The sequence below is a fragment of the Gekko japonicus genome, unplaced genomic scaffold, assembly GCF_001447785.1.
Source record: "Gekko japonicus isolate JY-2015 unplaced genomic scaffold, Gekko_japonicus_V1.1 scaffold21, whole genome shotgun sequence".
NCBI lineage: Eukaryota > Metazoa > Chordata > Lepidosauria > Squamata > Gekkonidae > Gekko > Gekko japonicus.
The window spans coordinates 75,471-90,837 of NW_015173122.1; the positions used below are offsets into that span (position 1 = coordinate 75,471).

The 15,367-nt window shown below is 51.5% G+C and overlaps 1 protein-coding gene across 1 annotated transcript in view; it reads left to right on the plus strand.

Moving 5' to 3' along the window:
* Positions 1-2,049: 2,049 nt before the first annotated feature.
* The window catches only part of LOC107119379 (putative polypeptide N-acetylgalactosaminyltransferase-like protein 3), a 198,541-nt gene continuing 185,223 nt past the window's right edge, over positions 2,050-15,367 (plus strand). Inside the window, exon 1 of the mRNA XM_015421841.1 lies at positions 2,050-2,321. Coding sequence (XP_015277327.1) covers positions 2,081-2,321 — 241 coding nt within the window. The 5' untranslated portion in view covers positions 2,050-2,080. The remainder of the gene's footprint in view (positions 2,322-15,367) is intronic.

Genomic DNA, 15,367 nt, shown 5'->3' on the forward strand with positions numbered 1-15,367 from the left:
TGGCTCTATTCACTTGTAGGGAATGGAGCTCCCTATAGGGAAGGCTGAGAAGGAGGAAATCCCACCCAGCCTTTGACACTCTACACGTTTTCCCTTTGCAGATAGGAGGAACCTGTTTTTTGAGGATTGAGTAGACGTGGGCAAAATCATGCGAAGCTGCGGGCAAAATGCTACAGCGCAGCAGCAGTTTGTGTGAAATTGACATGTACGATGGGGCAAAAGGGAAGAGCGAGCGCGGAGCAGCGCTTGTGCGAAAATGGTCTCTGCCTGCCTGGTGTTCGCCCTCCTCTCTTTCCTTCTCCCCCCGACCATTTGCCTGTAGAAATCTGGGAGTCGTTTAAGAAACGTGGGGCTTTAACACCTTTCTGTCAGACACCCCCCCCCCCATGAGGCCACGCCAATCTTTTCCTTTTAAAAAGTGGGACTAGCTGATGCGCGCATCCTTTTCCTCGCCTCGCACTTGCGTGCGTAATAAATATTAGCCGGCTCCTGAGCCGCCCGGAATCCTCGAGATGGGGCAGGCGTCAAGAAAGCCGTCGCCTTTCGGGCCCCTCCCGCCCCCTTTCCCCGCCATTTACCCTTTCAGAGCCTCCGTCTTTGCGTTAAGAGCCCTTCTTCCGCGCCCCGGTCTCTCGCCCCTAACCCCGCCGGCGCCGCCTGCCCCCCCCTCCCCCTCTGATCCCCTCCAGCCCAGGTTTTCCTTGCAACGCCTCCTTTAAGCCATGCGAGGGGGATTTTTCCGGCACACTCAAGCGGATGGCTCCAATCGCGGCGGGGAGAGCAGCAGCAGCTGCGGCGGCGATGGGAAGTCAGGGCCGGGGAGCGGCGCGCAGGAGCCCCAGCCCGAGGAGCGGCATCAGCGGCCTCCCTTCCCTGCTCGGGCCCCGGCAGGTCCCTCGGAAAAAAGAGCCCGGCGGAGGCCACGATGACCTGATTTCCCGGGGTTGCGCCTCGCCCCCCTTCTCCTCCTCCTCCTCCGCCAGCCTCGCCACCCTCCAGACGCCTTTTGCGCACCGGAGAGACTCCGCTGCTGCACCGAAGCCCCGGCCGGAGGGAGAGAGAGAGACCGAGAGACGTGTTCGGAGACCGGAGCGCCCCTCCAGGCTGGCCGCCGGCTTCCTGAGCCGGGGGAGAGGGCGAAGAAGAGGCCGGGCGAAGGCGGGAGTCGGTCGCACCTGCTCTCGGCGGCGTCTCTTTACCGCAATGTCAGTTTCACCGAGCGCGGCTGGTCGGGTTCCACTCTAGTCCGCCCCGCAGCCTCCAGCCGGACCCGGCTTCTGCCGTCCGCGTCTCTCTTGGACTTTTGTGTCTCGCCTTCTCCGCCCCTCCTTCCCGACCCCTTGCCAGGAGGACTCGAAGGGGCGTCTAAAGAGGCGGGGAGGGGGTGTCAGGGGAAGCCTCGCCCCTCCTCGCGGCAGCCAGCCGGCCGACCTCCGTCTTTCCTGGAAAGGGGGGGAGGGAAGCGAAACGCGCGCCGCCGCCCTCCACCCCCCTTTCTCGCCTGCCCCCTCTCCAAAGATCCACGCGGAAGAGTCCCTCTCCAGACTCTCGGGGCGCCCGAGAGAACCCCGCCGCTCCGAACTGCGCGCTCCCCCCGCCGCCCACCCCCGGAGTCCAGAGTTTGCAGGCAAGTCCGCGCGGCTCGCTTTGCCGAGGGACAGTGTGGGGCGGACGGCGCGACAAGGACAGCGCTGCGACCGGCGGAGAGACTCGACGGAGTTGGCGGCTCCCCTTCCCCCCTCCCCCGATGGTCTTGGCAAGGAGCAATGACTCATTCGCTTCCCAGGATCCGGGGCACCTGTCCGCCTAGAGGGAGCCCGGAGCCCGCTCGGCTCTCCGAAGCCGCGTCACCTGCCCGGAGCAGCCGCTTTCCCACGTTGCCCGCCGCCGCGGTGAAGAAGCCCAGCTGAGGCCCGGGCGAGGGGGGGAGGGAGGGAGGCCGGCCAAGGACAGGCCGGTTGGGGGATGTGTGCGCTCCCCCCGCTGCCGCCTCCCCGTCCTCGAGCCGAGGCGCTGGCCAGCAGCAGGTCCTCCTCTCCGCAGCCGTCCCCGTGGCTCTCCCCACCTGGGATGCTCTTTGATGGCTTCTTTGCGGAGAGTGAAAGTCCTGCTGGTCCTCAACTTGATCGCCGTGGCCGGCTTCGTCCTCTTCCTGGCCAAGTGCAGGCCCGTCGCCGTGAAGAGCGGGGAGGGCTTCCGCGACGTCCACCCCCCCCGGGCGGAAGGGGCCAACCTGACCGTCCGCGCCGCCAACCCGGTCCAGGAGGCCGTCCTGAAGCGGCTCTCGCTCCTCGAAGACATCGTCTACAGGCAACTCAATGGTAGGGCGGCCGCCTCGGCTGGGTTCTGGCGGGACTCCCCCCCCCCCCCCAATCCTTGTGATGGTCCTGCCCAGTGTTCCCTCTAAGCTGAGTTAATGTGAGCTAGCTCACCGTTTTTCAGCCTCCAGCTCACAGATTTTTGTCTTCGCTCAGGAAGGATGACTCGCCAACTAATTTATGCAGTAGCCAAATCGCTCACTCACAAATTTCATGCCAGTAGCTCACAGAGTAGAATTTTTGCTCACAAGATTCCACAGCTTAGAGGGAACATTGGTCCTTCCTTTGGAGGATTCTCTGTGCAAACAAAAGACTGGGTAGAACCTCCTTAACTGTCTTAATCTCCCTCCCTCCCCCCCCAAGTTTGCTCCTTTCTCGTGTTCCCTCTAAGCTGAGTTAGTGTGAGCCGGCTCACAGTTTTTTTTTAGCCTCTGGCTTGCAGATTTTTGTCTCAGCTCAGGAAGGAGGGCTCCAGAGCAAACTGATTCATGCAGGAGCCAAATTGCTCGCTCACAACTTTCATGCCGGTAGCTCACAAAGTAGGATTTTTGCTCACAAGACGCCACAGCTTAGAGGGAGCATTGATCAAGACCATTCATATCTCCTGCTGAGGTCTTTGAAATGGGACCTGATATGGGGTGAGGTCTTATCGGGTGTAGCCTATTAATCAAGTCGATCCACAGACTTCAGGGTGAGTTTCAGGCTCTGTGTAAGCAGGGGGGTATCTTGTTGAATGAAGATCCGTGTCCTGTATGATGGAGGAGTCTAAAGACTTTAGCCCACATGAATCAGTTACAACAAAAACAAACGGGAGTTTCATGGTACCTCAAAGGCTAGCAAGGTTCTATTTCAGTCTCAGTTTCTGTGGACTGAAGTCACCGACCAGTCCGTGAGATTTTATGCTGGAACAAAATCTTTAAGGTGCCACTGCATTTCTATCTGAAGTATGGTGGCGCTCTTCAATCAAATACATGTTTGTAGGGCTGAGAACATATGTACTAAACCATTTCCCCCATGTCCAAGGCTCTCTTCACCCAGTGGTTTTCATTGGCAGGAAGTACTCAATTTACGGAATGGTCCCTTCTTGCCTTCTGTGCCAAAGATCAGAGATATCTCCCGCCTGCCATTTTTGCTTCGGCGAGTCCCTCTGTTTGTCTCTAAACCTCACTGAGTTTTGAACTGTTGATGTTGTGGGTTTTTTGACTCTGAGATGCGGCTTCCTTGAGCTTGGGTTAACCAGTAAACATGCCTCTTTATTTTTTTTTGGTACAATCGCTGATGATGATGAAAGGTTTTTCATTGAACGCAACCAAGGGTATGAGGGGTCTGATGGCCTTCTACCATTTGTTCAATTTGGCGCAGGCAGGGAAGCTACGTTGGAGTAAAGCTGACTTTCCCTGGAGTAAAGGCCATCAAAGGGTTTCTTTCTTTCTTTCCCAGCCTTGCTTTGATGATAATCCGCTCACTGGAATTTATGGAGCACCGTTTAACATGCTAAATGTGGTGCGAATCCCCGGAGGCTGGTCACTCAGACTTTAGCTCAGACGGGCAGATGTGTTTCTCTTGCCCTAGGCTATTTAGTCTCCTGTGCTCAAAGGCACAAGCAAATGAAGCCCAGAGGCTGTTCACTTCATTTACTATTGCAAGTTAACTGGCCATGCAGATCTTGTACTGCTATGGTGAGATGGGAGGTTATGCTACGTTTCCATTGGTAGGAAGAGGACTCTTCCCGGTGAGGCAGAACCTAGCGCACCAGCAAATAATGTTCCAGCAGTGTTCTGCCCACCATGATCCCTGGAGGCAGGCGGAGGAGGGCTGTATCGCATCTTCTAATGTTGCGTTAGCACCACCGGAAGGGGACTTCGTACAGGCCATCTAGCCCAGCCACCTGCAAGAAATCAGGCGCTAGGACATCTCCGATAGACAGCTTTCCGATCTTGGTTTGAAAACATTGTCCAGAGGAGAGCCCACCATCCTCTAAGGAACTGGTTCCATTGCTGAACCACTCTCACCCTTTGGGAGTCTTTCCTAATGTTCAGCCCAGATCTCCCTTCCTGTAGCTTTGGCCCACTAGATCTAGCCTCCTCCTCTGGAGCAACAGAGACCAAGTCTTTGGCCCCTTCCATGGGACAGCCCTTCAGGCCTTTGAAGACGGTGATCATGTTTTTTTCCTTCTCCAGACTAGAAAGACTTGTTCAGTGGTTTGTAACACAGGGTTGTGGCTCAGTGGCAGAGGAAGCGCTTGGCATGCAGAAGGTCCCAGGTTCGATCCAGTTAAAATATCTGGCAGTGGGTGACCTGAAAGACCTCTGCCTGAGACTTTGGACAGCCGCTGTCAGTCTGAGTAGACAATACTGACTTTGATGGATTCAGCATACTGATCCAGGACAAGGCAGCTTCATGTGTTCATGTATCTGACCTGAAGACCTTACTTTCCAAAATTTGACAAAGGAGAGATAATGAAGGCTGGAGAAGATGTGGAGGTGGGAATAGAGCAGGGAAGGAATATGGGTTCACACTGGCAACACGCACACAGGAGATTGAGATGTAGGGGTTGTGCCAAGGGCTTCTTCAGAAAGGTGGCTTTTGAGGAGGGGTTTGAAGGAGCTGCGGTGGCTCAAGTGGTTAAGACGCTGAACTGCAGGCTGTGGAAGGTCGGTAGTTCAGCAGTTCGAGACCCGAGTTGCCGCATGATGGAGTGAGCTCCCGTCTCTAGCTCCAGCTCCTGCCAACCTAGCAGTTCGAAAGCAAGAAATTGCAAGTAGATAAATAGGTACCACTTCGGTGGGAAGGTAACAGCGTTCCGTGCACCTCGGTGTTTAGTCATGCCGGCCACATGACCACGGAAACGTCTTCGGACAGCACTGGCTCTTCGGCTTTGAAACGGAGATGAGCACCGCAACCCTAGAGTTGGATTCGACTGGCTTTCGAGCAAGGGAACCTTTACCTTTACCTTGAAGGAAGTGAGAAGTTGACATCATGCAGATGTCCCTGGGGATAGCTCCAGGCATAAGGGGCAGCGTGGGAGGAAGGGTGGAATCATTGGGTGGGCTTAGGGGACCCTTGGAACAGCTGAGGGTGGTGGGGCAGACATTTCTGCTAGCTTCGTTTTAATGCAACAGCCTAAGGTTATGAGCCTGTCAAAGTTTAGAAGCTAAGCAGGGTCGGCCATGGTTAATACTTGGGTGGGAGACCACTGGGCAGGCCCGCAGCTATGGTGGGGCCTCCTGGGGCCTGGCCCCCTGTCATCCTTCCGAGGCCCCACGATTTCCTATCTAGCCCAGGCCCCCTGACTCTCTGGGCTGTCCTGAGGATTCCCCATGCCACCGCCACCACCCCTTCCCTGCCTGCCAGCAGCCCTGCCGGCTCCATCCTGGGCTGGCAGTTGTGGGGGAGAAAGGCTGGCCTGGGGGTCCTGAGCTGGCGGTGGCACAGGGCTCCCAGGTGAGGAAGCGGCACAAGGCGGGTGGGCCAGCAGGTGAGGTGGGGCCCACAGGAACCTTTGGCAGTGCTCAGAGGCCGGTGGGGCCAGGCCGGGGTGGCTCTCCCTCACCCTCTTCTTCCCCTTACTCCTGTGCCCAGGTGCCCAGCCGGAGCACTCGTGGAGGCCAGCTCTGCAGTGCCCACCTTCCAGGGCATGTTGGGGGAGGGCCCGGGGGGTCCCGAGCCGGCAGCGGTGGCACGGGGCTCACAGGAGAGTAAGCGGCTGGCCCGTAGCTAACATGGGGGCCACGGGGCCCGACCCCCTAGTGTTTCTTCTGGGGCCCCTCTCCTGGGCTGCCCCCAAAGTGCTCCAACTTACCACCTGCATGGTACTTTCATTTAATTAGCTGGCCGGCCCCCCGAGGCCCCCTCCCCCCAAATTCCCTAGCTACAGGGCTGGTAAGCGGCATGAGGCAACCAGGCAGGTGGGCTGGCAGGCAAGGTGGGGCTGGCAAGAACGTTTGGTGGGCTCAGAAGGCAGCGGGGCAGGGCCGGGACACCTCTTCCTCATCCTGTTCTGCCTCTCCTTCTCCCTGTGCCTCTTCTCCCTGCGCCCGGGTGCCCAGCTGGAGTGTCGGCAGAGGCCAGTTCTGCTGTGCTGGGCTTTAAAAAAAAAGCCACCCTTTTTATTTTAATCTCAGTGCCCCCTGAATTATGTAAAGGCTCGACGGTTTAAGAAATCCTGGCTACAGGCCTGCCCCTGGGGTTGCTATGCAGGGAGAAGCAGTGGCAAATGACCGCTGCTCGTCTCTTGCGTGGAACGCCCTGTGGATCCGGGTCACCATGAGTCCGATGCAACTCGACAGTACATTCTTCTTCCGTCAGATGCAACCATGGTGGGTTCTTATCTTCTGCCATTTCAGTCTTGGGCTCTGCGTTTGCAGTATTGCCATTGGAGTGTGTCTGCTCAAGACCAACTCCGAGTGAAGCGTGCATGCAGGCAACTGCCTCCGTCTCAGCCTAATAATGCATGGTGAGGGGGGTGTCTGGAGGACAATGCCCACTCAGCATCAGGAGTTGCTGCACGCTCCACCAGCTGCTCGCTGCATGGAGAGACATTGTTAAATGACTATTAGAACTTCACTACTGCGGTGGCTCAAGTGGTTAAGATGCTGAACTGCAGGCTGTGAAAGGTCGGTAGTTCAGCAGTTCGAGACCCGAGTGTACCGCATGACGGAGTGAGCGCCCGTCTCTCGTTCCAGCTCCTGCCAACCTAGCAGTTCGAAAGCAAGAAATTGCAAGTAGATAAATAGGTACCGCTTCGGTGGGAAGGTAACAGCGTTCCGTGCTCCTTGGTGTTTAGTCATGCCGGCCACATGACCATGGAAACGTCTTTGGACAGCGCTGGCTCTTCGGCTTTGAAACGGAGATGAGCACCGCAACCCTAGAGTTGGATTCGACTGGCTTTCGAGCAAGGGAACCTTTACCTTTACTTCACTTGGATCTGCTAGGTTTATAAAACAGACCTGGTTGCTGATGCTTGAGCCAAGTGTGGGAGATGGCTGGTATAAGCTTTCTTGGCGTTTCTCAAGCATGTACTGTTGCTTTAGGGTATTTTGGTGTTTTAGTTGGTTGACCATTTGTGATTTTAACATCCCATGTGTCCAATAGAGTTGGCAGTGGGACCAGCGTTTTCTGCAAGCTGTCTAGTATTGGATGCTGCAGGTGCAATATAACCAAATTCCCTGTCATTGTTTAAATAAGGCCAAAATCTCATGATGTTAGTAAGTTGTACTACTCCGGCTTGGAGGTGGAGAAAGGACGTCTGTTCAGGGATGCTTGCAGGTTGTTGATTTGGGAAATCCCTTGGGAGGTTTAGGAAATGGAGGGCCTTGAAGATGTTGCCTTGCACTGGAACGCCTGTTCGGAAGAAGTTAAGCAAGCACTTTGGCAGCGTCATATGCCTCACCCTTGACAGATGCTAATTAAAGCCTCTGGCCACGTTTTTTTCTTTATCGCGTACGATGGAGGTTTCTATTAAAATCTCACAAGGTACAGTGGTTTTGAGATGTCGTGTGGGAGTTCTGAAGTTGTCGAGTGGGATGAAGGAACATGGCTGGAACTGTTGTAAGGGATCTAGGGGAGACGTCTAATTAAAAACTTGCTCAAAAAAAGCTATGCCCCCCCCCCAAGTGCTCCCTGTAGATTCGTAAGCTGAGACACACTCAGGATGACGTGCTGCATTTTTAAAAAATGGCTTAGTTTCTCGAGGGGCTTCCAGGCAGTCGGGCTCATGGATTGTAAAATCACCACCATTGACTTTCTCCACGATGTCTGTCTTGAGCTTCCTCGATTCTTCCCTCCAGCGTTAAATGACTGCATGGTTGCACGGAGGGGAAGGGGAGAGAGATGACATTTGGGAGCCGAGAATTGGCACTGAGGAGGAGGAGGAGGTTCAAAAGAATTGCGCAGGAAGGGCTTGTTTGTATTTCTGACATCCCTTGTCACAGTCGTGATCATAGGAAGGAAGGCAGGGAACCAGGAAGCCAGCCCTGTCATTTAAGGCTGTGGTGGCTCAAGTGGTTAAGACGCAGAACTGCAGGCTGTGGAAGGTCGGTAGTTCAGCAGTTCGAGACCCGGGTGCCGCATGACGGAGTGAGCTCCCGTCTCTAGTTCCAGCTCCTGCCAACCTAGCAGTTCGAAAGCAAGACATTGCAAGTAGATAAATAGGTACCACTTCGGTGGGAAGGTAACAGCATTCCGTGCGCCTCGGTGTTTAGTCATGCCGGCCACATGACCACGGAAACATCTTCAGACAGTGCTGGCTCTTCGGCTTTGAAATGGAGATGAGCACCGCAACCCTAGAGTCAAACTCAACTGGCTTTCGAGCAAGGGAACCTTTACCTTTTACCCTCCTTCACTTCAGGGAGATGGGACATCTCTCTGTTGAAAGGGGCTTTACGTGTACAGCAGAAGGCAATGGGATTTTCTCACTAGTTTAAATCAAGATAAATCCTCTTTTCTTGATGGTGGTGGCCAGCGTTCCCTCTAAGCTTGAGTTAGTGTGAGCCAGCTCACAGTTTTTTAGCCTCCAGCTCACACATTTTTGGCTTAGCTCAGGAAGGATGGCTCCAGAGCAGACTAATTTATACAGTAGCCAAACCTCTCGCTCACAAGTTTAATGCCACTAGCTTCCAAAGTAGAATTTTTGCTCACAAGTTTCCACAGGTAACATGGGTGGTGGGAAGCGCCATCAAGTTTATTTATTAATTCAAATTTGCAGCAATTAATTCAGTTGCAGCTGACTTATGCCGATGACAAAGAGTTTTCTTTTTTAATATTTATTTATTTATTTTATTTTCAATTTTCAAGAAACCGTAGATTACAAAGTACTTTTAACAGATCTTATTCAACAGAATATCAGTTTTGGAGTCATACATTTATCTTTTTTTATACATTATTTCATACCTAACCAATTATACAATTTTTCCATTTATTTTTAAACAATCCATCTTTATTTTGTAAAGTTGTAGATAATGTGTCCATTTCTACCACCTCTGATATTTTATACATTAGTTAACTTTTAAGAGGGTATTCCCTCTTGTTTCCAATATCTGGCAAACAAAATACGTGCCGCTGTGATTATATATATATATGATAACATATCCGATGACAAAGAGTTTTCAAGGTGTGAGAGGAACAGAGGTGGCTTGCCGTTGCCCGCCCCCACACAGCAGCCCAGGACTTCCTTGGGGGTCTCCCATCCAAGGACTAACCAGGGCCAACCATGCTTAGAGTCATAGAATCACAGTGTTGGAAGGGGCCATACAGGCCATCTAGTCCAACCCCCTGCTCAGTGCAGGATCAGCCTAGAGCAGTGATGGCAAACCTTTTAGAGACCGAGTGCCCAAACTGCGACCCAAAACCCACTTATTTATCACAAAGTGCCAACACGGCAATTTAACCTGAATCCTGAGGTTTTACTTTAGAAAAAAACAACTCATAACATTAACTTAAGATGATCCAAACAAAGTAAGGAAAGCCATCCCAAATGCTTTCATTGACTTAAAATGATTTGGCAGAGAATGCGACACTTTAATGATGGTCTGGGCCTGGCTGGGGCAATGGCACGCGTGCCCACAGAGAGGACTCTGAGTGCCACCTCTGGTACCCGTGCCATAGGTTCGCCACCACTGGCCTAGAGCAAATCCCTGATAGGTGTTTGGCCAGTCATTGCCTGAAGATTGCCCATGAGGGGAGCTCACCACCTCCCTAGGCAGCTGATCCCACTGTTGCACAACTCTGACTGTCAAAAGGTTTTCCCTAAGATCAAGCCGGTGCCTTCCCGCCCTTAATTTAAACCCATTATTGCAAGTCCTCTCCTCTGCTGCCCACAGGAACAGCTCCCTGCCCTCCTCCAAGTGACAGCCCTTCAAATACTTCAAGAGAGCAATCCTGTCCCCCCCCCCACCTCCTCTTCTCCAGACTGAACATTCCCAGGTCCCTCAGCCTTTCCTTCGAGGGCTTGATCTCCAGTTTAGCTTCTGAGATCTGATGAGATGGGACCAACCTGGGTCATCCAGGTCAATGTCTCTTTTTTAAAAAGGAAACATCAAATGTGGAAAGAGGAGACGGCCACATCTACAGTGCCAGCCTAAGATGAAGTACACTCTAAATTCATTGAAGCCAAGGAACTCAAAAGTATGGATACTGCTGATACCTTAGATGTGAGGTCAGGAGTAATTGCCTCTGTCTGGCGCCCAGGACAGATTGACTAGTGGGACTCACTCATGGGCAATCTGCTGTAGTTTTGCACATGCATCTTAGTTTATTTGCTGGCATCAGGGGTCATTTCCTGCAGGAGCGCACAGAAGCGGAGCTCAGGCAGTAAAGATCCCAGGGGGCGGGCACTTGCAACAAGCTCCATCCCCTGCTCCCAGCAGCCCTCAGTAAGAGCAAGAAGCAGCCAGGTAAGTTGCAGAGCCCCCCCCCCCGAGCCCCCTGGTCCAAAACAGTCCAGTGCCACCTTTAAGACCAAGTTTTATTCAGGTACAAGCTCTCCCTCCTCTGTGAGGACAGATCTGCATGTTCCCTCAATAGCTAGCAATCCAAAACAGTCCAGTGGAGCCTGAGCAGTAGGTGTTGCCTTCTGACACACTTCCGGTGATGTCAGGGGGTGTGGCATATGCAAATAAGTGATGCTAATAAATTATGCTAATGAACTCCTGCATTTCTTTTTCTACGAAATGACCCCTGGCTGGCATCATCTGTTGGTATTTCAGGAAGGGCCTGTGCTTCACATGCAGAAGGTCCCAAATTCAGGTTTTGCCATCTCCCGTGAAAGACTCCCAGGTTGTGAATTAAGGAAGTGCTGCTGCCATATCAGAGGGAACATTACTCTGCCCCAAGATTGCGATATTGTGCAGGGTCGTATTGCCCACGTTGCAGGAGGTTTCCTCCAGAACAGCTAAAGGTAGGAGCCACGGCTTGGTGGTAAGAACATGTGCTTTGCGTGCAGAAGTTCCCAGGTTCAAGGTCTTTGGTAGCAGGTGTTGGGGAAAGGCATCCATTGCTAGTCAGAGTAGTCAGTACCAATGTTCCCTCTAAGCTGTGGAGTCTTGTGAGCAAAAATTCTACTTTGTGAGCTGCTGGCATTAAAGTTGTGAGCAAACAATTTGGCTACTGCATAAATTAATTTGTTCTGGAGCCATCCTTTCTGAGCTAAGACAAAAATGTGTGAGCCAGAGGCTAAAAAACTATGAGCTAGCTCACACTAACTCAGCTTAGAGGGAACACTGGTCAGTACAGAGATAGATGGGCCAATGGGTTTAACTTGGTATACGTTTCCGTATGTTGGGGAGGGACCGTGGCTCAGTGGTAGAACTGTTGCTTGGCACGAAGAAGGTCCCAGGTTCAATTCCCAGCATCTCCCATTAAAAGAATCAGGTCATAGGTGATGTGAGAGACCTCCGCCTGAGACCCTGGAAAACTGCTGCTGGTCTGAGTAGACAATACTGACTTTGATAGACCAAGGGCCTGATTCAGTAGAAGGCAGTTTCATGTCCTTGGCTGGTTCCTCTGTATGATCTACATTGTACAAACTGAGTGCTTTGAGTCTGCTGCCTGGGGCGGGGGACATGGGGTTCTTCACCCAAAGAGTGATTAACACTTGGAATTCACGGCCACAGGAAGTGGTGGCGGCTACAAGCATGGATGGCTTCAAGAGGGAATTAGATAAGCATATGGAGCAGAGGTCCATCAGTGGCTATTAGCCACAAGGTATAGATAGGGACTCTGGGGCAAGTGATGTTCTGTCATCTTGGTGCTGGGGGGGGGTCAACAGTGGGAGGGCTTCTAATGTCCTGGCCCCACTGGTGCACCTCCTGATGGCACTGGTATTTCTGGCCACTGTGTGATACAGAGTGTTGGACTGGTTGGGCCTTTGGCCTGATCCAACATTGGCATCTCTTATGTTCTTATGGGGTTGGGTTAGATGCAGGGTTGGCAGCTCCTGGATGGGAAATCCCTGGAGATTTGGGGTGAAGCCTTGGGAGGGTGGGGGAGGGGAGGGACCTCAGCAGGTTCTAATGCCATGGAGTCTACTCTCGAAAGCAGCCATTTTCTCCAAGGGAGATCGGTTGGAGATCGGTTGTAATTCTGGGAGAACTCCAGGCCCCACCTGGAGGCTATGGCAATCCTAGTTAGATGGCCTTCAGCTCTTTAATCCCAGGGATCTTTTTGTAGAAAAAGCCCAGCAGGAACTCATTAGCATAACAGGCCACACCCAACAGCAGGAACTCATTAGCATATTAGGCCACACCTCTGACAGCGCAACTCATTGGCATATTAGGCCACACCCCCATGTTACCAGAAGTGTGCTCATCCAGCCACACCCACCTTTTGCTTGTTATTCTGTTTACCTTGTCTGTTGTCAAAACCCAGGGCCTTTTTTTGTAGCAGGAACTCCTTTGCATGTTAGGCCACACACCCTTAATACAGCCAATCCTAATGAGTTTCTGCTGTTGGGTGTGGCCTATTCTGCTAATGAGATCCTGCTGGGTGTGGCCAACTCAGGAGCCAGCCAGAACTCCGTTCCTGTGCGTTCCTGCCCCAAAATAGCCCTGTTTAATCCGATGTTACTAAACTTTAGTAAGTAGGAGTTGTATGCATACGTAGTTTGTCCTGCTTCTGGATTCATGTTCCACCTTTATTATTCCCTCCCTCTCTGAATGCAAAGCTGGTTTGATCCATCGTTGCTTTGTACTTGAGTTCTGGCTTCTTTTTGGTAGCAGACGTCCAGGGGGCAGAGATGGGGGGGGATTGTTTGGGGAAGCTAGATTTTTTTAAAAAAACTAACTAAATACAGTTTTGACTGGCTACAATATTAAAATCAAATGTGAATGTCAACAAGCAAAAAAAAAAACCCAAACCAGTGGATTGCATGTAATAAAATTTGGCATAGGTGAGCAGAAACCCAGCCCTTAAAATCAGACTGCTGTGGTGTCCAAGAAGAAGAGATTGGATTCATACCCCAGCCACTCAACAGACCTGGACCTGCAGGCATAGCTCTAGCAGTACCCCCAAGCTCTGAGACTGATAATCTGGGGGGGGGCAGCACCATCCAGAAAAGTCTGCTTCCCTTAACCCCTGATGATCAATCTTATCCAGCTAACAGTGAGCTGATTGTAGTTTAGCATTCTGCTTGGTAGAGGTCTGAATGTAAGGGGCCCATTCGCACAGCATGTTTTGACATGTCAACACAAAGGGTCATGATGAATGGCACTTTCTTCCTCTGCAAGAATGGAAATTATGACAATCTGCAAGTCTAAACAGACCCGGGCTTAGCTTTGCTCTCAAGTTTCTAGCCAATGGTTTACCTAATCTTCTAAGACATGATGAATATTAACTGGCTCCTCGCTTCGCATCTGTCAATAAAGTCACTGGGCAATTTCTTTATAAAGATTCTCACTCCACGGGGTTCTCAAACAGACCGAGTGTTGGACTCACCAGAACTGGCCTGTTTGCACAGACACATCCCCCAAAGTGGAGAAAACAGGACTGCATCTTCAGGGCAGGAATTCTCCACTGTGTATTCATCACTGCTGCATTTGCACCAGCCACAGAGCATCAATGCAGGGATTCACTGAACACTTTCTTCCATCTGCCGCTGTTTCCCCTGCATTTTTTCCCCATCCTGACACTGGAAGGTTTTTTGTGAAGACTTAAAAAATTATAATTTACCAATTTTTAAATTATTTTATAACACTTTCTGGCAGCACGGGCAAGCAAAAGGGTAACTGTGATGGGCTCGTAGAAGGCAGATGTTTAAAGAAATATTAACTTGATTAAAGAAAAATTAATCAGGCGTTCGCTATTGTAAGAACTAGGGATGCATATACTGCATGAAGAGTTCAGTCCCTAAACCTATTTTCCCTTGTGAACATATTTGCTATTTGGGCTTGTTTTTATGCTCACCCGCCTTCTACATTACCACCTTCTCTCTTCCGTTACAATCTCATCTAACTTCTGTTACACTTTCCCAGTTACAGTGTGTTTCAGTTGCACTGTGCTGTGGGCTTTGCAGTCCTACAGTCTTGTAAGCTGTTAGTAGATTTGTTGTGATAACGTGTGGCATTTCATGAATGAACTCACACCAAGTGATTAGTTGGAAGCAATGCTCCCTCTAAGCTACGGAGTCTTTTGAGCAAAAATTCTACTTTGTGAGCTCCTGGCATTAAAGTTGTGAGCGAGCGATTTGGCTACAGCACAAATTAGTCTGCTCTGGAGCCATCCTTTCTGAGCTAAGGCAAAAATGTGTGAGCCAGAGGCTAAAACACTGTGAGCTAGCTCACACTAACTCAGCTTAGAGGGAACACTGGTTGGAAGGCAAGCAGAAAAGAGAAATGGAGGACCCAAAGGAACAGCGCCCATCATTTTCACCCGAAGTCCTGATGGGGAATGTGAGAGTCTGCTTTCTTTGGTACCAAGAGAGGGCAGGCTTTGGTTGGCAACGGTACAATTAATGCCTTCCCTGGAAATTTTAGATGGGGCGGCTACGTGCTGACCAAAGGAGCAGAATGCTTTAGATCAGCACTTGAGAGCAGGGAGCTGTCCACAGAGATCATGCACTCAGTAGTGCTGAAACCAGGCCAGAGCTGAGATGTTATTAAAGGGCTGTATACTGGAGTCTTGCCCAGTTCCCTTTAAAAGAACCTAACCTGGAGAACTGTCAAAGTGCCCTACCGGATACAATCAGTTATCTGTTTCTAAAGGAACCCTTGGTTTTATCGTTTGGCCATGTTGTTGATGTCTTTACAAGGCGATCCACATTTCTCAATATACTTTCTGCTGTCAACTTTCATGTTCTGGTCATCTCCCAACTTGAATATGGCAACCTCTAACACTCTGGTGGCGGAGTGCTGAATACAGGCGAGCGACCCAAAGTCATTCACATCTGTCACGGTTCTTGCGGTATAGCACCCCTTCTTTAAATCCCTACCAGTGTTCCCTCTAAGCTGAGTTAGTGTGAGTTAGCTCATAGTTTTTTAGCCGCTGGCTCACACATTCTTGTCTTAGCTCAGGAAGGAGGGCTCCAGAGCAAACTAATTCATGCAGCAGCCAAATTG